Genomic DNA, 22,856 nt, shown 5'->3' on the forward strand with positions numbered 1-22,856 from the left:
TCACACACACACACACACACACACACACACACACACACACACACACACACACACACACACACACACACACACACACACACACACACACACACACACACACACTGAGCTCTGACCTAACCTGCTGCCATCAAACACACGCCAAATACAAGAAGCTGCAAAATTAGGCCCAGTTTTGCTGTTAGCACAGCGACCACTTAATATTTACACCCAGATATGAGCTCCAAGAGGGAAACAAAGCTCCTTGTATTAACAATTAATTTGACACTGATTAATTCATACTGATGATGTAGTTAGATGAGAGGATAGGTCACTGTGTGTTTCAGTTTTAAATATTCCAACAACTAAATCTACTAAATGTGCCCACGCAGAGTTATTTTATGGATGGTTGAATGCATATTTTAGTCTTAACTACAAGTACAAGTATACATGTTTTCTTCTTTAAAAACACAGTGCCATGTTGAAACTCTTTTGATTTAAAGGAGTAGTGTTATTTATTATTAAAATTGTTAGATGGGGTGATCAATACACATTTACCACACCAAATGGAGACTCAACTGACAGAGTGTCTAATGTTACCAACCACAGAGTATTTATTTGAGATTGGTTGTTGGTATATTACATGGACATTTTAGCTGGATGAGATGATACATACATTATGATTTATATGTTTGTTGATTTAGGGTTAAAATCTGTTATTTATTAATTCATTCAATATCTACCCATGCATTGCCTTTGTCTTCATTCATTTTCAGTATATCACTAGTTTTTTGCAGCTATATTTGACATTTTGAAATTGGCTTCAAATTTGATTTGTGACAATGTTGCGCTTTGTAGTAATCAGATGATATGATGTAGCTGCTTACATTCAGAGTTCTTATAGTGCATGATAAATATAAATTTAAGCTAATGGGGCGTTTAGTGCAATAATAGCTTGTGTCCCAGCTGTTGGTGGGAATATTTCCTAAAATGTCTACAAGTGTGTGGTACAGTAACTTTCAAACAAGCTACTATCAGAACAAGAAAATGAGACAATTTAAATGAAAGTATTTGAATCTTTGCAAATATTGTTTTCGTAAGTATTAAGTAAATGTTATTGGCCTTTTTTGTGTTGCACATCCCTTAGCTATTTAATCTCTGAGACACTGTGTGTGAAACTTTAGTACGACGTAGGCTACATAACCCTGCATGTCATCCACAGTTTGTTTCCATTTGTCTTAAATATCGAGGCTAGATGTGTGCTCCTTTGACGTTGTTTCACTGTAACACATTTAGTCAGGGTTCATTTCCTATGAGTATCATCTCCATAATGTAGCAGCAGTTGTGCTGTTCTTTATAAGAGCCAACATGGCCGTAACGTTACTGTATGAACTACTATATGAGGTTTCTGGAGTAATGGGAGGAACTGAAAATGAATGTTTCCAATAGGACAGAGAGAAAATATTAATGCCTATACTGTATTGTAGCACTTTCAGCTCTATGAAATGTTTCCTCTGGTATCTGTCCTCTCTCTGTTTGTCTTTCTCCTGTCCACATGAGTTATTGGACCAATTCATATTTCCCTTCTGCTTCCCCCTTTTCCCCCTGTTGGTCTCTATGATGATGCTATTTTTAAGAGAATTATTCAGAGATATTACAAAATTATGTTTGTTGACAATGAACACAAATAGAGACAATATAAATACAGTTTATTATGTAGTTTATATATTATTATTGGTATTATTATTATTATTGCCAACTGCATTGCATTTGATTATCACTCATAATATTAAATACATCTGTGCACGTATTTATCAAATTTCTAAAAACTACAATTAATAATGCTCTTAAAAGCTAACTTAGTAGTAAAAAAAGTGACTTCCTCCTATTTACAGCCAGTAACCTTTTCTTGATTGATCACATTTGCTTAGAGCAGGAATAGCCAATCAGAGACAAGGATTTACCCAACAACTGCCTAATTGGTTATTATTAAAAAAACAAAAACAATCCATTTTACTCAGTGATGAGTTTTTCTGCTAAAACATGTGATTATTCTTACTGCTTCAGATAACATATTCATTACAAACAATTATATTTAGTACAATCAATCCAAGACATGTCTGTATGCTAAATGTTACATTTAGCTACAGCTAGGAGACGATGAGCTTAGCATAGCATAAAGACTGTAAACGGGGAAACAGCTAGCCTGGCTCTGTCACCTCTAAATTGTCATTTTTACACTTTAGTCTTTGTTTGTATAAAAAAAAAGAGAGAGACATAACACAAATTGGCTAGTAAGTGGATTTTATTACCTTTGGATGAAACCAGGCTAGCTGTTTCCCCCTGTTGCTAAACTAAGCTAACTAGCTTCTTGCTGTTGTTTCATATTTATCGTATTGGTATCGATCTTGTCATTTAACTCTCGGCAAGAAAGCATAGATAAGCCTACTTCCCACCTGTTTATTAGTGAGTATGAGTAAAAATGAAAGAGTTTTACTTTAAATTTCACTTTTAGCCTTTTGATAAATACATGCCCTATCCTTATATGACTCAGTGATATTTCTGTGTTAAAAGAGTAAATGAAACACAGTATTGTTTAGCATTATTATTGTACAGAGGGCTCTGGCAGCGAGTGTGTGTCTACTGAATAGAGTCACTCTATATCTAGTTTATACAGCGCTAGGCTTCGTCTCCCTGTGTGCTTTCTGATGGGAATCTTCTGTGCTCAGCAACAAAGCTGTTTACTACCCAGCTGGTAGATGGGTTCCTCATTTTCATTTTTTTTTGTTTTGTTTTTGAGCTTGTAAATGCGATGGGTTGCTTGTTTCAAAGAGCCAAAAATTACCTGTGTACATGTGGTTCTCTTGGGGTTTATTATTATAATTACAGTATGTTCATGACTGTGTTGCACATGGTTGGTTGTTTGAGTAATGAATAAAAGAATCATTTTTGGGTTGTGAACGACACATTGGTGAAGGCGGGGTCTCATTCTGCGGCTCTGTTTTTTCCCTCTTGGTGCCTCTCCATCCTCTCAGTGTCTCTGTGGCCTTTCCTCTCTCCCCTCATCACTAAGGTGCTATTTATAGTTGCCCTGGTTTTCTCCCTCTCCATCTATTTTTCCTCCCTCCGTCAGAACATGAACTACAGTATCTCTCACTATCTTCTGTTCAATCACATTGTGTTTTACAGCTGCTCATTTTCATATATTATGGTGGCATTTGTTTTTTTGTGCATCATCTGTACCACATAAAACGATTTTGCCTTCCCTTCCAGGCAGCACCGGCCTATCTTTTGGTCAGTCCACCACTTTGGTCCAGACTGATGTATCTCAACAACTACTGGATGGATTGCCATTGCATTTTGTACAGATATTTATGGTCCCCAGAGGATAAATCCTAATGACTTATGGTGACCACCTGATTTTTCCCCTAGTGCCACCATGAGGTTGACACTTGTGGGTTTGGGTGAAATGTCTAAACAACTATCGGATGGATTGCCATGAAATGTTGTACACAAACTTTTGTTCCCCTTAGGTTACTATGGCTGAACAAACAAAGAAAAGAGAGATGACTACAGATGATGAAACTGTGCAAAGTAAAAGTATCTAGCGTCACCATCAGGTCAAAGGTATTTTGGTTTATCTTTCACATTGTTTAGTATCTGTATAGCACAGCCATACTATGTTTGTATACATTTGGTCCAAATATGCGTTGTAGAAAATGCTACTTGGTTTAATGGAAAATCATTAAAAATTGCTAAACAAAAAAAAGTTATTTTGGTTTATGACCTGCAAAACTAATGGCATCACTGCAGCCTCAATTGTACCTTGTATTAAGTGCTAGTGTGAGAATGCTACAACACACAGATGTATTACACAGATGTACAATTCAACATTTTCAATCAGACCATACTAGTTTAGCATGTCTATTCCATGTCTTATTATGTCTTCACGTCTCTTATTTCTCTGTCTTCCCCTATTTTTGCTGCTGTTTCATTGTGATAACGATTTAAAATCCTTTAAACCTGCAATTACTTTTTTAAATTATAAATCATATCTGTGAAAAGGTGAAGTATGGGCCCAAACAATCCGTCCAATGGAAAAGAGGTTTGACGGAGAAACTAAAGGTGGGAGCTAAGCCAGCCTGTGTGCAAAGGATCACAGATGGCCATTTAGCCTCCCGAGGACAGCCAGCGTCTCTAAGATCGTTTAACTTGGCCTCACGCTGCACGTGTCTCTCCTCTATCACACAATCCCAGCTTCCACCAGGTCAGCCACGCTGGCTGTCTCACTGTGTGTTTGTGCCATCCTGCAGCTCTCTCGCTGGGCTGTCATCTCAGCCACAGCACCAGGACTGATGGGTAATCGCTGGTGAGAAACCCAGCATCCTACACACATGCATAGATATACTGTATAATCCACCTACACACATAAAACCAAAGGGTTGAGAACACAAAAATAAACAGACTGATTCTGCTTCTGTTGCTGACATTTGAGGTAATATATCCAGAAAACTTAATCCAATGATTCATGTTAACCCACTTTAAGCATCATTACACAGCTGCATCAAGGGGAATTAAAAGTGGGGGAAAAAAGTCTTTCTTTCCCTTCATGCTTATATTGTCTTTGTCTACATATCAATTGTCTGTCCTCCAAGCAGTGGTGGAAAATGTATTACTTAAATAAAAGTACCAAAACAACAATGTAAAAAAAAACACTGGACACTGAAAAATATTGGAAACCACTAGTTATACTTTAACAATGGCTGTTATTGGTTTTTCATGTAAAATCTTAATCTGAAAAGTAACTTGTAACACAGGTAAATGCAGTGGAGTAAAAAAGTACAATTTTTCCCTCTTAAATGTAATGGAGTTGAAGTATAAAGTAGCATAAAATGGAAATACTTAAGTAAAGTACCTCGAAAAGTACAGAACTTCAGAAAATGTACTCCGTGGTTACTTTCTGGTTACTTTCCACCACTGCCTTCAATTCAACCACAAGGACAAATGCTGTCTACTGCAAATCATTTGGGCCACCCAAGACGATTGTGATTGGTGCAAATAAAAAAGGCTGTGATTGTCATGTGTGCAAGAGTGCAAATATTGGTTTACAGCAGCAGGATCAGACAGCGTTTGGCATGGTGTATAAATAGTTGGGAGCAAATGGACGAGGATCCAGGTTGTGCAAATACAGAACTGGCGTGAAGACAGCAGCCGAGGTACAGGAAGCTGCAAACTGGAGACTTAAAAACAGAGAAATCAAGAGCGCAAAGCTCTGAAAAGGTCCAATATAATCCATGTTTGCTGCAATGGAAGTGCTCCTACATGTCACTTTGTCTCTTCAAGAGCATGGGTGCAAAGCAAAAGTCTTGACACTGGTTCTGTTATCGAAGGATCTTCTTTTTGATGTACTGGCAGAGGCAGAGAGGGGCGGTGGTGCAGTGATTCCTCTGGGGACGTAGGCGGTGGTGTGACGGTCCTGACAGCCTCTTAGACACCAGCAGCTTCACATAAGCTGCACTGTAGGTCATCAGAAGCTGGTAGGCTGTAGCCTACAAAAGAAATGCAATACCACTAATACATTGTAGTAACCTGCTTTTACCAAGAGAATGAAGAGAGTAAAAGCAAGATTGGTGGTGGTACTGAACCTACTTAACTATAATTAAACATGTGCAAAAGAGCAAACTTCAGGCCCTCACACATAGAGGAACGGGGGGACTTTTTAAATCAAAACTCCACATTCTCCTGCTCTAGAAAACTAACCTAGTTTACATGCACTGCAATTTCCTTTTGTGTTTCAGCAAACATATATTGCTAATTCTGATGTATCTATAATAAAACAATGCTGCTGATTATATAAATATAAATTCCGTCAGTGTGGGAGCAAAGACATCTTGCAGCATCATGTCTCTTTACCTGAGCAGGTAACGATGCAGCAGGGATGAGGCTGTAGTTGGTGGGGACTTTGGTGCCCTCATGTTGGCTGGATGAGGTACAGCAGCCGGTGTCCTCATGTCTCAGCAGAGGCCTCTGTTCATCTGAGTCCTGCTGCTCCACATCTGACCCTTCGACCTCAGGGACAACAGCCGTGTCCTCGGTCACAAGAACGAGATGCGCCATTTTCCTCTCCAGCTTTTTCTGATGAAAGTGTGAAATCGATCATTTTAAACTTCCCCCACACTGTAAAAATGGAAGCTATGACATGTGTTACTATACTTCAAAGACTAAACTTCTGTTTACCAGAAGAAGATATAGAAATAAATATCCTTTCAACAGTAGCTAGAATTATGTTTCTATTGATTTTGAGGGAGGACTAACATGGGAATCACAAGCAAAATCAATAGCAGCAGGAGAACAAACAGAAGGACAGATGTACTCGACTCACTCACATGGGTGTCATTCACCACAAAGCTGCACTCCTCTAAAGTTTCAGTCAGTGCCCTCAGACAGTGGGACATGTCCCAATACACAAAGTACAGCTGCAGAGAGACACAGAGAGATGAATACAACAGCATCAGTGGCTGCAGAAGCCAAAATATTTAATTTGTGGTTCATTACTGGTGTACTAGCCTGGTTCCAGACCACTAAATCACCACCCACATCTCAAATTTTGGCGAGTTCTAACATTATTATTGATCACATGAAGCTTTTTACTCCCACATGATTAGTGGAGATGCACTTCAGTACAAGCCATTTATGGTATTAACATTTTGTTTTAGCATTTGTGTTTTTATTTTTTTTTATTTTATTACTGACCTCCACATTTTCCCTTTTTTTATTTATCTGTTTTTATATTAGATATATACTATACTATTTCTTTGTCATATTGCAAGTCTTACTCCACAGCGCTGTGGAGATAGGTCTGGCAATGCGAGACAATATTGCAAGTAAAATAGACCTATTCCCTGAATTGCTAACAGATCTTGAAGATGATCTTTGTGCTGTTTGTGGCTTTCGTGAGCAAACTCACTCAATACCAACTTTTACTTGTTGCAGGCCCTTTAGTCAATAAAACTGACTCCAATGATTGGTTCATTGTACAAACCCATACAACTTTATTTTACATTCTAGTGGAGATCCTAAAGTTTCAAAAGATACCAAATATGGCAGAATACATTTTGGGAAAATGTCTATAAAGTAAAGTACAAAACATGCAGACGTTTTGATGTATGTATAAAGGATGGCATAATAGATTTCAATAATTTACTACTTTCTTCTATTTTTGTTTTTTTTAGATTAATAGACAACTAATCATTGTCGTCTTGTTGTGTCATTGACCACATGGTTTTGTTGAATAATTCTCTAATAAAAAGTCTTCTTGTTAATCTCCATGTCATAAATTCTCCTCATCATCTTATTACATCTTTGTGTTGTTCTTCCTGGCATGTTGTTGTGTTGTTTATATAAATAAATAAATAAATATGCAAATAAGATGAAACTAAGAAACGAGACAACCACAGGACAGCTGTGTATCAGCCAAAATAATATCTAACAACAAATGACATGGACACATGTATAAAGACGTTTGTACACTTCTGGCCCATATGGGACCTGATAGTCTCACAGTTTCAGTTGATTTTAACAGAACAACCTTCATGTTTCCAGTGCAGGACTGCACCCAGTCGGCCACGGCCACCAGCAGCTTGTGTTTCACCATCCTCTCATTCACCTGGATTAACCGAATGTCTACGTTCATGTTGATCTGACACAAAAACAGACAAAGAAACACGTCTGAGAATCATTTATTTCACATTTCAAGTTTGTAATTTATTTAAAGGAATTTAAAGATTCCTCTTCAGATATGAATGTGTCAGCATTACTGTAGTCTATATATCAACGACGTTTCATTTCTGGGATTGTTCATGTGCTGCCGGAAATCCGGAACTCTGGTGGATTTATGAGGACTATGGTTAACTGCACCTCAGATCTCTGCAAGGTAAATCGAGACAGCTAAAGAGCAAAACTCAGATTGGATCTGAGTTTTCTGTTGCACCTAAAACAACTTTTGAACGTACACATGTTGCACCAAAACAAGTTCCTTCCCGAGGCTATTTTGCAGCGGCACCGTTGCTCCGTCCGGCGCTTAGGGCCACCCAAGACGATTGTGATTGGTTTAAAGAAATGCCAATAAACCAGAGTACGTTTTTCTCCCATCCCGGAATGCTGTGTGGACTAGACAGACCCTCCTCCGCATTGCTGTGTAGAAAGGTCTGGCAATGCGAGACTAGTATTACTGTTAACTAATTTTATGGTAACGACCCCCTCCTTACCTCCTTGTTACTATGGTGGAGAATGAAAATGATGGCAGTGGTGAGGAAGATGGAGACCAGGCTGACAGAGAGGCAGAGAACCCAGTAGTCACTGACAGTGATAAAGTGGTGGAGGGTGGAGAATGTGGCGCACCACACCACCACATACAGCACCTGGAGGAGGGAGAGGTTAATGTTAAGGAAATATTAATGAGTATATTCTCAGTGACAGGGGTATCCAGCATTTAAAAAAAAACATTTTGGGAAATATGCTTATTTGCCTTCTTGCAGAAAGTTAGATGAGAAGATAAGAATATAAATCTCATGACTGTCCATTACAGTAAATAGGAACAGGAGGCAGTTAGCTTAGCTAAGCATAAAGACTGCTGAAAGCAAGTGGAAACAGTTTGCCTAGCTCTGTCCAAATTCACAAATACGCCTACCAGCACCTCTTAAGCTCACTGATTAACACACATTATGTCTTGTTTGTCTCTGTTCATCAAGAAATAGTTTAAGCATGTAATTCTACGTAAAACTTTTACATTTTTGTTTGTGTATGGAATAAACAAACACACAAGAATTAATGAGCTTCAGAGGTGCTGGTAGGAAGATTTGTTTTAACCTTTGGACGGAGCTAGGCTAGCTGTTTCCCTCTTCAACCGGCTTTAATGCTAAGCTAAGCTAATTGCCTCCTAGCTCCAGCTGTGGAGCAAAACAACCTGTGGTTTCTAGAGCTTCTTCTGCTTTTGGTTTAGACCATTTTTTTTCAAATCTGTCTCTTGCACGTTCCCACACTTTATGGAAGTGTAACACTAAAACATTGAAGTGCTCATTTGAGACAAACCAAAAACAGAAAAAAAGTATAAAATGGAAAAAATTAAGTAGGCGAGAGTTAAAACTGAAGAGGAATGGGGAGAGAGGGATATGATCAGAGTAAATGGTAAGCTTGGACAGAAAGCTGGAGGACATACCGGTGCCATTATAAAATGGAAGAGAGCAGAGTTAAAAACCATGTATCTCCTGACTGAGGGAAGGTCCAAAGCTGTCTTCAGTGGATCCTCCATGTCTCTGACTGGAATCTAAAAAAATCAACAATTTACCAACCTGGATTAAACACAGATTATAGTAAAGATATATGTATTTTCCAGTGCCACAGTAACATGTATGTGCGTGTGCTGACCTGAAAGCCATCATTCTCAAGTTTGGCACGACACAGAGACAGATCAAAGCTCGGGTTTAGCATTGAACAGCTTGGCATCGCCACAACACACTGACCTGAAAGTAAGAGAGAGAGAGAGAGAGAGAGAGAGAGAGAGAGAGAGAGAGAGAGAGAGAGAGAGATAGAAGAGAGAGAAAGAGAGAGCCATGACAGGATCAGCCTTTTTCACTACATAAATGCTGAAAATAGAAGTGTGACAAGAACCTGCACTTCTCTGAAACACTTGTCTGAAAATGTTTAAGGACACAAAAACACAAAAACCACAAAAGAATCGATACTGTAGGTCAACATGTATGCTATAAAATACATAAACAGTATACAACAACAAAAAATGTTTACACAAATGAAACCCTATATAGATATCAATACCTTTTTAAATACAGAAATATGTATGGTAGGCTGTATGTATGAGAAAACTAGCCCATGTGAGTCCTCCTGTTAATCTCATAAATATGACGCTGAGAGTGAATAAAGAGTTAATTGCTGTACAATTCACCAAATAAAAACAAATAAAGAGGCAGCTGATTACCATTTGACCAGGTGGGTCTGTTGTTGCTGGCCTGCTGTGGCTGAGCTTTGGTTTGTCTGATCTGCACATCCACCTCACTCTCCTCCATCACATGACAAACTCTGTTCTTGTCCTCCATCATCTCAGAGGTAAATAAAAAACAGAGCAGGAGAAAACATTAATAAGAGGAAAAAGCTGCTGTCTTATTAAGAACAGAATTGTGAAAATGGACTTAACAAGGTCATTTTACGATTTCCTGTTAAGAATTTCTGAAAAAACAAAAATTGAATGAAACGAGGTCCTGAAACCACACCATTCCTGAATCTTTAATTTCAAGTCAGAACAAAAGAGGATCCAGTGGTTTCATGTGACAGCAGACATGCATTGTGAGCAATTACATAAAGTCACAAAAGAAAGGACTGCGACAGAGCTCATGGTCGAAAGCCTATAGGTGCCAGCAATCTAAAATAACATGAAATCAGTGTTCATGTGATTGTGACTGATACAGGTATATAATAATTATTCAGGAGCAATGCTGCGTAAGAATTTGGAGAAACTTAGTGAGGCAGCATATTCCATCACATTAAATAAAATAGAGGTACTTATTTATCTGGATGTGTTTCATAACACAGTGCTTCTCAACCAAAGGCACACCTCAGGGGGTCGTCCTGAGGTTGTGTCACCCTCAGCCCTATGTTCCATCATTTCTATGAAATGGATAAGCAGTTGAAGAGATAGCGTTAGCTAAAGGTAACCGTTAAAATGGTTAACCTAGCTAAAATTAACAGATAAATAATTAATAGAGTTAGCGTTAGCAAAAAGTAAAGGATAAACTTCCAGCTTAATGTCGCTCCATGATGTAACTGTTGAGTGAAAACTTAACCAAAGCAGCCTAAACACTTCTGCTTTCAGGGCTGATGGCCTTTACTGCAGTGACATTGTCATGGTGCTATCTGCTCTTATCTGCTATTTAGGTGAGTTTGCATTTTTATGAGCCATTACAGTTGCATGTCATGTTTTAACATTATATAGCTCAGTCTGTTTAGAGGATAAGAGGTAGCTTTAGTCGTGACTCTGGACCTCCATATAGCCCACTTTTTTTGATAAAACTAAACCAGCTCTCTCTGCGTCTCTTTCCATCTTGTACTCTTGCGTGCATGCCTGTGACGGAGCCACATTTTTGCACTTAAGTGTGAAAACTCAATGCTGCAGTTCTGATGTAGTCTAACCTCTTTCTCAGCCCTCTCTTTACACACAGGCCTCTCTGCCCTTATCTGCACTCTCATTTTCACTTCCTTGCTTGTAAATAAAGTCACACAGACTCTGGGCGATTTTATTACTGCCTGCTTACACTGCACCTGCTCAAAAAGAGAAAAGAAAACATATACTATTGTTCACACATGTTCACGTAGAAGGCTGCGTTCAAACACAGGCAGCAGTATTTCCCTGTTAGATAAACAGCCCAGATGTCTTTTCAGTAAAAACTCAACTCACAATCTCATATCTTAAAATTGCATATTGTCTGTTTTCACACCCATGTGTGTTGTGTTACATACTGCTCTACCTCATTTCTTTGTATTTGTGTCTATTTAAGGAGCAATTCCTGCAGAAAAACATTTCCCAATATTATTTTTTAAGTTAAACTGATACTTGCATATTGAGCTGTCATACTTACAATAATTCATCTCCAAAAACTTTAAATCTGTATGCAATTAAAAGCTCTTATTGGATGTAAGGGTATAGAAAAGGGACATTTCTTTGTGTACAAATGTTCATTAAGGAAGTTGGTGTTTTCTGTGGCTACCCAACATATTTCATTTGAGTAGCTCACCTCTGAAGTCATGAAACCAAAACCAACTAAAATTAAACTAGAAAGTCCATATTTCATATGATCAAACACATCTTACCTGCATTTTAGATGTAAGACCATCATGTCAACAAAACTGGTTACATTCCCTTGTCGGCCAGATATGTATTAGATCCCTTGAAAGCAACAATATACTCTATGTCTGCGCCTATTATACAGTCTATAGTCTGCTCAAACAGACTGTGGTGTATGTTACTTTGACACTCCGATGTGTCTCAGCAGTTTCTTCCTGACTTCTCTCTCTCTCTCTGTCTTTCTCTCTCTTAACGTGTGACTCAGATCAGCTTAGCCTCATGACTACAGGAATGTGGTTTGTGGTTCTCAGTTCAACACAGTCAACCCTAGTAGAAGGAGGGTGAACACTTTAATATGTAGAGGGTAATTAAAAAAGCCCATTAAAACCTTATTTTCAGGTGGGACTTGTGGTTTTGTGACATAGACTAAAGTCTGTCTTTTATTTGCATTACGGAGATTTTCCTCAGTTTGGCATCATGTAGTGGATTAATGGAGGTCATACATACAAGGGATAACATTTCATACACACGTTTCCCTTACTGCAGTTGTTAAGACATTGGATAGAGGTCTACAATTACAATATTAATCTACTTTTGGTTATATATATGAGTCTTCCTTTTTTGCTTTTTGCTGCTTTTTGCTGCAAAAAATAAACTTAACTTTGCAATTAAGACACATGAATTGATTTGAAATGTAACTTTAACCATGGTGTTATTTTGCAACTAAAGTGACTCCAGCATGGTTAAACTCCTGAAAACTGCACCATAGTGCTGTATACTGTCCACAGGACTTTATACTGTAACACTGAGTGGCTGGGATGTTGTTTTAGAAAAATTCTGCCCCTGGATAAAAGTTGTAAGTGTATTTAGCATTATGGTAATAAAAGAACATTACAATTACATTTTTATTGAAATGTAACAACAAACATTTAAACATCATCAGCAGCTTTATAAGGTACATTATTGTGCATACAAGCATCATTCCAAAATTATGTGAAAGCCAATATAACTATTTATAACTAACTAAAATAAAATGCTAAATAAATCATAGACTGAATAAATTACGATTGCTCAAAAGACACATCAAACAACTCTTCCTTTGCAAATGCTTTATTGTTATACATAAATAAGTTCATTTTATATTTGACATGAGAAACGTGTATAGAACTGTGTAAATGACAATCATATTTACAGTTAATATAAATAATATAAAGGACAAGAACAAAACAGAAAAAACTATAATATCTAAACTACAATTATAATAAATAAATAAATAAATAAATGCAATAACGTTAAATAAAGACGAAATGTAATTACATCATTTGATTGTATGTATATTATTTAACTATTCAATATTTTTAATATGTGTTTTTAAATAATTATTCAATATTATTTAACTTCCTCTTTTATTTTGGTGCGTGACGATAGTCATGTGATCACCCATCTTGGTCACATGACTTACTAGCTACATGCTGGAGTTTTGTGGATGAGCTCGAACAGAGCATTTCCGCTTTTTATCTCTCTGTCCGTTTTAGTTAAAACTCATCGTCTGTACTTTACTGATATTTATCTGTCGGAATAAAGAAGAAGGTTTCAGGATTTAAATCTAACAAACATGAAGACAGGAAGCCGGCTCGCTGCACTGTCCTTACTCCTCTCCGCTGTGTTGTCGCTCTGTGTTTGTACTTTAAGCCCTGAACAGGTACAGTAAAATAAATATCTTAGAAATACGTTACAACACAATGTAGTAGCCCTGCTGTAGGTACACGTGTTGTTTAAGCTCCTTTCTATTCATTCTTGAAGGAGTGTAAGCAAGCACACTCGTTATACCGGTAAACTAAAATTAATTAATAAATCATTTGCCCCTCTGTCAGTTAAACTGATCAATGGGCAACTCCTGGAAGGATAGACAGAAGTGTAGGGGGGAGGGGAGGCACTGACTCCGATACCTGCTGGGTTGTTTTTTTGTTGTTTTTTACAGATTGTGAAGTGAGGCATGCTTTTTTTATGTAATAAAGTGTGTATGTTTTGATGTGTGCTATGTCTTGAATTTCTGTAGCTCTTAACAGAGTGAGTGGCATGGGAATAATTGGCTGGTGTTTTTCCTCTCAGGCTGATGATTGCAGATGTGTTCTTATTTAATGTGTTTTGTTGTGCTATATGGTCTTGATGCAGCAATTTCCCTTTCTCCAAGACAACTTTCTTTCATAAATAAAGGGTTCCTGAAGTGAAAGTATGTTCATCACCTGACACCTGATGCATCTAGCAGATATTTAAACTCTTTCCCTTTCCCTTAGTCAGCCTCTCTTCATTGTCCATTTAAACTATTTCCCTTTCCCTTAGTCAGCCTCTCTTCATTGTCCTGTCTCGTCTTTCTTTGATGTCCAGATTGACCCTCTGCTGTATGAAGAGCAGCTGCTGTGGGTGAGCGGAGCCCAGGGGCAGGTGAGCACCTATAGGATCCCGCTGCTCACCTTCACTCCCAAAGGAAGCCTGCTGGCTTTCTCAGAGGCAAGGAAGTCGACGACCAGCGACGTGGGCGCAAAGTTCCTCGCAATGCGGCGGTCCACAGATAAAGGCAAGGACGACCAGCAGTCATGTAATCAGAAACAGTCAGATATACAGACAAAACACACACATACACACACACACACACACACACACACACACACACACACACACACACTCCAATATAACTATTTATAACTAACTAAAATATAATCCTAAAATGCTAAATAAATCATAGACTGAATAAATTACGATTGCTCAAAAGACACATCAAACAACTCTTCCTTTGCAAATGCTTTATTGTTATACATAAATAAGTTCATTTTATATTTGACATGAGAAACGTGTATAGAACTGTGTAAATGACAATCATATTTACATTTAATATAAATAATATAAAGGACAAGAACAAAACAGAAAAAACTATAATATCTAAACTACAATTATAATAAATAAATGCAATAACGTTAAATAAAGACAAAATGTAATTACATCATTTGATTGTATGTATATTATTTAACTATTCAATATTTTTAATATGTGTTTTTAAATCATTATTCAATATTTAACTTCCTCTTTTATTTTGGTGCGTGACGATAGTCATGTGATCACCCACCTTGGTCACATGACTTACTAGCTAGATGCTGGAGTTTTGTGGATGAGCTCGAACAGAGCATTTCCGCTTTTTATCTCTCTGTCCGTTTTAGTTAAAACTCATCGTCTGTACTTTACTGATATTTATCTGTCGGAATAAAGAAGAAGGTTTCAGGATTTAAATCTAACAAACATGAAGACAGGAAGCCGGCTCGCTGCACTGTCCTTACTCCTCTCACGCACGCACGCACGCACGCACGCACGCACGCACGCACGCACGCACACACACACACACACACACACACAGACAGACAGACAGACAGACAGAGACAGACAGACAGACACAGACACAGACAGACACAATAACAGAGTGGTTACAAATCCACAGAGATATATTTAACATTCACAAAAGGAGGGAAAAGTTCAAAACAATAGTTAATAATCACTTAACCTTACCGTAGTGTGCTGGTTTATTTTGTGACATAAAGAGTCAGACAGGGCAAGAAATGTCAGTCACAACTTTAACTTAATGAACAAACTGTTTTATTATATCATTAAATACGTTGGTTATTATCAAATGTATCACAAAAAAAATACAAACACAAAAGTATAGAAACTAAAAAAATCTAATCACAAGGTCCAGTTATACTTGATTTTTTTCCAGAGCTTTAACCACATCTTGTGGCTTTCATCAGTGGATGAAGTGTAGCTTAGTGAGCAAAACAAGTAAGTGGACCATTTGACAAGATTTGTTTTTACAAATCGCTATTTCCAAGGTCAACAATGAGCACAATTGAGAAACTGTCAAACCTCCTTCATGACTACAGAGAAAGTGCACAGACTATAACATGTCTGTATTATTATAATTTGGGCTAATTATCATTTGATATCCACTTATTAATAATTTTCAGTACAGATAAACACAATTATTTTATTCATAACCTTACTTTGAGGAATATGAAAAACAATCTTCAAAAATAATTTTTCATTTAACAGTTCTTAAACTTTAAATGTGTTACATGGTACACATTTACCTAAATAAAATGCAGTCTAAAATTGTCAAAACTGTGATTTAAATCAGAAAATGTCTGATCAAAGTTAGTAAATAAGTAAAGAAGAATATTCTATTATTGGTCATTTATTCTATTTCTTACTGATACATTTGGGGCTGTACCAAACATCCAGCTCTACTTACTACAACATACATCTGATTACATACAATAGGGTTAAACTTTATGCTTGTGTGTCGTTTCAACTGTTAAAATAAAGTAGAACAGAAATGAAGTCTCTTCTGGACCAGAGTATAAAAGTCACAAAACCTCAGACAAAACAAAAGCATCAAGACAAACACATAAAATATTTACATTTACGCTGTTGTCCAAACTGATGTTCAAATGAAAGTAATATTTTAGGGGCATTTCTGAAAGGATTTTACACCTGTACACATTTGAATGTCTGCATTTTGCGACACAAAAAAATAACACAATTGCTTGAAGAGAGAAATATTACTCTCTTAATAGATACACATTGATTGCTGTGTAAAGAAATGGCTTGAAGCAGGAAGCAGAAAGTAGAAAGAACAGAATTTGTGGTTGAAAACTGATGTTGTGACTTGTGGTCTATGAGTGGTAAATTGAGGAACCAATTTTAATAAGTAGTACAGTTATTGAATTCGGAGTAAAAGTAGTCAGGATTTGTGTCTGAATCCTCTCCTGTTCCTCCTCTGTCCCTCCAGGAGCCACCTGGTCCCCGACCACCTTTATAGTCGATGATGGAACGAAGCCGGATGGCCTGAACCTGGGCTCTGTAGTGGTGGACGAGGAAGTGGGCTCGGTGATTCTGGTCTACTCCATCTGCTTCCACCTCTACCAGTGCAACCCGTCCAGCACCATGATGGTGGAGAGCATGGACGACGGGCTCAGCTGGAGCCCGCCCAGAAACCTCTCGGTCCAGCTCGGAGTGAAAAACTTTGCTCCCGGGCCAGGCTTCGGCATCCAGGTCAGAGAACAAAACAACATAATATATGAACCTGTGACTGAGCTGCTTTCTAGTTGTAAAGTGAGGTAAAATTTAAGCTAAATTACCTCCATGCTGCGTTCATGTCACATTGGTTTTATTGTGATTATGAGCTACTGACAGGTTAGTTATTCACGTCACGTACTAGGGATGATTACAGGTGTTAAAGTGAGTTGTTAAAGGCACAACAACTTGATCTACTCCCTGCAGGGATATTATGATTAGTGCTGTCAGTTAAATGCGTTATTAACGGCGTTAACGCAAACCCATTTTAACGGGGTCAATTTTTTTATCGCGAGATTAACGTTCTTTTGGCCTAGCAAACTTTTTTTCACATGCTGTTGCAACAACTAGTAACGTTAGAAAAACTACAACACCACACCGGATCTAGCTAGACCGGAAACAAAACAACAGGCAGCCACACACACTTAGTAGGCCAAAGAGTAGTAGGCTAACGTTACGTTTTGAGTGGATGGCGAGCGCGAGACGCCAAAATGGATGCCAGTAAGATTCTGAATGGAAAGTTTACTTTTAAAAAGTTGCCAAATGGTTCCATTGACAAGACCAAAGTGATCTGTGTGTTTTATCGTTGTGAACTGAGCTATCGTCGCAGCACGTCCAGTCTGAAATACCACTTGATGGCCAAGCACACAGCTGATGCCAATTCTCGACCCCCTCGTCAAAGTCAGGCGACAAAAGCACAAAGCAAGCCGCTCCACTTTCCACGTTGATAAGAGCATTAAAAGGAGAAAAAAATAATTGGACAAAAAGAAATCTAGGGACATTTAGAATAGATAAAAATGTGCGATTAATTGAGATTACTTGCGAGTTAACTATGACATTAATGCGATTAATCGCGATTAAATATTTTAATCGTTTGACATCACTAATTATGATCATCTGTTGTTGCGGGTTTACTCACAACTGAGTGATGAATGAAAATAAGTGTATATTGAACTACATAATTCTGTCCAAATTAAGGAGTGAAAATTATCTTAGTTCTAGTATCCCTTGTGTTGACTTTGGGTCACATTGACCCATTTTCAATTTTTGTTTTATATCAGAAAATATGGGACGTAGAAATAAGCACTGAAAATGTGTAGAAGAAAAATGTAACAATTCAAAACGTTGGAAAAAACAAACTGAGAAAAGGCGTCAAAAATGTCAAAAAAAAAAGAAGTTGCCTTCCCGTCAAGGTTGACGGGAAGACAACACAAGTTATCAAGCTCACCACACCTTTTTTCTGTAAAAGTCTGAAGTAACTTAATCACAGTGGGAAACTCTGCTTATTGCTGTGGTTATTCTGCTTTTAATGACAGCAGTGTTTGTCAGCTATTAAAGTAGAAGTAGCAGTTTTTTGAGGCAGATAGAATATATTGTTGGCACATTTTGTGAAAACAAAATATGCCAACCTCAGACAAACTGTATCCACAACAGGAACAGCAGTCCCAAGTTGAAACTAACCAACAGGGACACAATGGACACTGATATACTGGAAGTAGAAGATACTCTGTTATTTTTGTCTATTTAATAGAGCATGACTGAATATGTTATACTCTTTCATTACATTATATACTATAGAATATTTCTATATTAATAAAGACATACACTTAGTATCATTACTTAATAATGTTGTATATTATTCTGGTGTACCCTCTATGCTATACTATGCTGACAGTGTCACTCTTGCCTTTACATGCTCTAGTTTCTATTCTTATTTTATATACTTCTAATTATTTATTTTGTACTTTCTCTTTTATCTGTACTTATTTATGTCCTCGTGCTGCTACACCACCTGAATTTACCTTCTGGGAATCAACAAAGGCTTCTCTTATTTTCAAAATTAGGTGTCGTTTGTGTTTTAGAATCAAGGTTGCATCATTGTTTATTGTTTTGTGTTGTTTATATTCCATATTTTTTGTGTCTTTGCACTACAGAAGCGCTACAACCCAGCTAAGGGGAGGTTGGTGGTGTGTGGTCATGGGACATTGGAGGGAGACGGAGTTTTCTGCATCCTGAGTGATGACCACGGACGTAACTGGTACAATGGTGCCGCGCTGAAAAGCATCCCTTACAACCAGAAGAAGCGAGCACAGGACTTCAACCCTGACGAGTGCCAGGTACGTTTGCTGCCATTTGTGAATTACGCCAGGATAGTCACATCTTCTTTGACAGCTCACTGTAGGGTTAGTTAATGGTGCTATGTGTGGCATTTTAATGCAATACCAGGAGAAAACTTTTTTTTTTTCCTCCTTCGCCTTCATGAAGATGAAACTTTATTACAACAAAAAGTGCTTATAACTTCTTACAGTGCTCTTATCAACCCAGTTTCCAGTAGCAGACATTTGTAAATATAAAAAAAATAGGATTAATGTATGTGATAAAGCCACTGTATGCTGCTTGTCCAGCACCATCAGCAGACAAAGTAAGCAACTAGTTAAATAAAAGTTCTAGCAGTTAAAAGAGGAGTTGGAGTTGGAGGAGAAAAAAACATTGCAAAGCTCCTAAGGACTCCTAATAAATGCTAATTAATGCTAATGTGTTGCATTGTGTCTGCTGGATGAGTGACAACTCTTATTAGGGCAGATTATCTGTCTGCTTGTTGTGGTGTTCTTCTGCCCTCTAGGGGCCAAAAGAAATGCAGCTGTAAAATGTATATTTATAAAAACCACTGGCAGTTATCTTAACCATTGTGTGATGCCTTAACTGCAATGATACCAAGGTGTCATAATTAATCAAATAATAGCTCATGAGATAATTCGATACCGTCAAGCTAAACCTTTTCTGCTCTTCTGCAGCCGGTTGAGATGATGGACGGCAGCATAGTCATCAACGTGCGGAACCAATACAACTACCACTGTCGGTGTCGCATCGTGGTACGCAGCTGTGATGGTGGATTGTCCCTGCCCGTAGACAATCTGTTCTTTGACTACGAGCTGGTGGATCCTGCAGTAGCAGCTGGAGCTCTGCAGAAAGACGGAGTGCTTTACTTCACCAACCCCTCAAATGAGCAACACAGTAAGAACCGCTCTTCTTCCTTCCTAACTTTTGTCACTGATGGTCAGTGGTGGAAGTAAAAGTATCAAAAAAAAAAAAAAAAAAAAATTCAAATGTATTATCAGCAATATGTACTAAAAGTATTTGTTGGATAGAATGACCCCTTCCTCAGAATGTATTATTAGCGCATATATATATATATATATATATATATATATATATATAAAAAAATTGGTTAATGTGAATTTTAAGTTTTTTTTTATGTACTGTAATCCATAACAACGCATCATATTTTGTAACCAAATCTTTTTTTTTGTAAAATCTTAAAGTGCTCATATTATGCTTTTTGGCCTTTTCCCTTACCTTTATTGTGTTATATATCTTTATGTTCACGTTATAGGTTTACAAAGTGAAAAAGCCCAAAGTCCACCCCAAAGGGACTTACCAACTCCAACAGAAAACACTGTTCACAAACTGCTCCAAACAGCTCTATTGTAGTCCAGCCTTTACTTTCATGACGAGCGTCACTTTGTAACACACGTTATAATGCTCGCCTAGCTGCTAGCATGGCACGCCCTCATACTCTGCTTCTGACTGGCTAGTAGTCCTTACCTAGCTACTGCGCATGTGCGACTCCCAACAAAGATGGAACAAAAGTGAGATGCCTCACTCTGTAGCTAAAACAGAGAGCTCAACACACAGGGTGAAAGTAGGAGATGCAGCAATGTGCAGTACAACAAAAATATGGTGGTTTTTGAAAATTAAACCATGTAACCTATTCTGATAAAACCTCTAAATACAATTATGAACCTGAAAATGAGCATAATATGGCACTTTAATATAGAAAGTAACTTGTAACTTTTGCTAAGGTCTGTGTTGTAAAAGATCAGTATCATCATCATACTAACTGGTTGCCTCGGCCCCCTCAGGAGTTAACCTGACCTTACGTTGGTCACTGACTGATGGCAAGTCTTGGGTGCAAGAAGCTGTGCAGATATGGGCTGGTCCAAGCGGCTACTCCAGCATCACATCGCTGAACAGCGGCTCTACAGAGGACCGGAAGTACATCTTTGTCATCTATGAGAAGGGCCACAAGGACTATGACGAGACTGTCTCGTTTGCCAAGATCCACCTGTTTGGTGGCCGGTAGAGGTAAGCAGACGAGCATCAAGTCATTAACATCAACAGGTACAATGCATGAAAACTGTAGTGTTAGTTTGACCCCTGTTTTAATTTCCCCTTGTGTTTGTCTCCCAGATTCAAATGTTGGAGGGAAAGGAAAACAGGATGCTGTTGTATACTCCCACAACTTTCTCAGGAAGAAAATAAAATATTTTTTAATTCACTTTAAGATATTGAAAATGGGAGGCTCAGCACCATGAATGTCCAGCAGTTTTCAAATGTTCTCCTTATTTCATCTTCCTCTTCTCTTAAATTCCCACACTTGATGAAGTTGCAAGTCTAATGTCCATTTTTATGTGTTCGGATATTTTACCAAGTGTTCGTTTTTGCTCAAAAAATTTGCACAGCCACAATATTTTGTGAGTTTTCTTGTTCATACTCAAAACAACATATGACCAAGTAAGCAAGGGACAGTTAAATGTTGAAAATTCAATGTCAGACCAAATACAGTAGTTTCCAATCATACTGTCATGGAAATATCTGTTTTTGATGTTGAATACCAAATTTTTACATATTTTTACACATTCTTCCATAAAGTAATGTGGTTTAAATATGGTATGCAAAATAGATTTAAACACCTCTGGCATCTATCACTAAACTGTCAGATATGTTTGGTGATGGTGTTAAATGACTTCTATTTGCTCAGATAATATAATGTATATAACATACTGAAGTAGCCTACTTTCAAATCTTATATGGGTCTGAGTCTGTAATTTTAATGAATGCCTTTTTAGGATGCGAGTGTGCCATGAATACATGGTGGGTGTGTGTGTGTGTGTGTGTGTGTGTGTGTGTGTGTGTGTGTGTGTGTGTGTGTGTGTGTGTGTGTGTGTGTGTGTGTGTGTGTGTGTGTGTGTGTGTGTGTGTGTGTGTGTGTGTATTCATGAATGCCCTGTATTACCAGCATTGTGCACAGGTTTACAGTACATTGTTTTCATGCAGGAAATCTATCTAATTTGTACTATCTGTAAAATGAATAAACGATTTCTAACAATTGTGGGCACAGCCAAGCTGATTTGCAGTGTCATTCATGATTTAGTCAAAGAAATCTTAGAATTGTCTTCCTAAGCAGCAAAAAAATTGCATAAATCCACAGATTTTCTCATCACAGACCCTGCAAAATGGTCAGCAACAAATGTTATTTCCACAGTGTTGGAAATAACATATTCAGAGTTTCTTTTTCATTTAATGTAGCGTATTAATTTGGAACAGTAAACAGTCAGTTTCACCAGAACATGTTAGGTGTCCTAAATAATAATAATAATAATAATAATAATAATGGATACCCTGCAGCCAATTAGAATTGGGCGACGCTAAACTCCGCACCGAGCCGCTGTAAAATAGTTGTGTGAGAAAAAACTCAGATTGGACAGATAGTCTAGCTAGCTGTCTGGATTTACCCTGCAGAGATCTGAGGAGCAGTTAACCATAGTCCTTATAAATCCACCAGAGTTTAAAATTCTACCACAAAGAAAGCGGAAGGAAGCGGACATTGGCGAAAATACATGCATCCGGTGGAATTTCCTGCGGCCTCGAGACCAGAGCAATCCCGGAAGTGGAACGTCAAGGATATAGACTACCATATGTGTGACCTGAGATACCCTCTTTGTATCACACTAAAACTCTTTTTGTTTTGATACTTCTCTCTGCAGCCTTTGCATTCCTTTTCTTTGCTTGCCCAAATATAAAGTTGATGTTTGCAAAGCATCTTTCGTCTTTTATTCCTCAT

General features: G+C 37.8%; 2 protein-coding genes across 2 annotated transcripts; one reads left to right on the plus strand and one right to left on the minus strand.

Annotated features, from left to right (window-relative positions):
- Positions 1 to 4,451: 4,451 nt before the first annotated feature.
- Positions 4,452 to 10,096, minus strand: tmem268 (transmembrane protein 268). The gene is made up of 8 exons (XM_078267628.1): positions 9,971 to 10,096; positions 9,403 to 9,497; positions 9,194 to 9,301; positions 8,244 to 8,396; positions 7,565 to 7,675; positions 6,363 to 6,452; positions 5,890 to 6,111; positions 4,452 to 5,525 (listed from the first exon to the last, which is right to left on the minus strand). Exons 1-8 carry the CDS (start codon positions 10,089 to 10,091, stop codon positions 5,358 to 5,360), a joined length of 1,068 nt encoding a protein of 355 aa, XP_078123754.1. The 5' UTR covers positions 10,092 to 10,096; the 3' UTR covers positions 4,452 to 5,357.
- A 3,184-nt stretch (positions 10,097 to 13,280) lies between these two features.
- Positions 13,281 to 22,137, plus strand: neu1 (neuraminidase 1). Its single transcript, XM_078268034.1, has 7 exons — positions 13,281 to 13,532; positions 14,219 to 14,408; positions 16,668 to 16,930; positions 18,886 to 19,068; positions 19,747 to 19,966; positions 20,875 to 21,097; positions 21,203 to 22,137. Exons 1-6 carry the CDS (start codon positions 13,446 to 13,448, stop codon positions 21,093 to 21,095), a joined length of 1,164 nt encoding a protein of 387 aa, XP_078124160.1. The 5' UTR covers positions 13,281 to 13,445; the 3' UTR covers positions 21,096 to 21,097; positions 21,203 to 22,137.
- The last annotated feature ends 719 nt before the right edge of the window (positions 22,138 to 22,856 follow it).

The sequence above is a fragment of the Sander vitreus genome, chromosome 14, assembly GCF_031162955.1.
Source record: "Sander vitreus isolate 19-12246 chromosome 14, sanVit1, whole genome shotgun sequence".
NCBI classification, from domain to species: domain Eukaryota; kingdom Metazoa; phylum Chordata; class Actinopteri; order Perciformes; family Percidae; genus Sander; species Sander vitreus.

Excerpts from the sequence above, each read along its gene's own strand:
- tmem268 (XM_078267628.1), bottom strand. The coding sequence starts at position 10,091 with ATGATGGAGGACAAGAACAGAGTTTGTCATGTGATGGAGGAGAGTGAG. Across the intron at positions 8,397-9,193 it reads TCCATTTTATAATGGCACCG|GTGCTGTATGTGGTGGTGTG; the intron begins GTATGTCCTCCA and ends TCCCTCCTCCAG. Across the intron at positions 6,453-7,564 it reads CCTGCACTGGAAACATGAAG|CTGTACTTTGTGTATTGGGA; the intron begins GTTGTTCTGTTA and ends GTCTCTCTGCAG.
- neu1 (XM_078268034.1), top strand. The coding sequence starts at position 13,446 with ATGAAGACAGGAAGCCGGCTCGCTGCACTGTCCTTACTCCTCTCCGCT. Across the intron at positions 16,931-18,885 it reads GGCCAGGCTTCGGCATCCAG|AAGCGCTACAACCCAGCTAA; the intron begins GTCAGAGAACAA and ends TTTGCACTACAG. Across the intron at positions 19,069-19,746 it reads TCAACCCTGACGAGTGCCAG|CCGGTTGAGATGATGGACGG; the intron begins GTACGTTTGCTG and ends GCTCTTCTGCAG.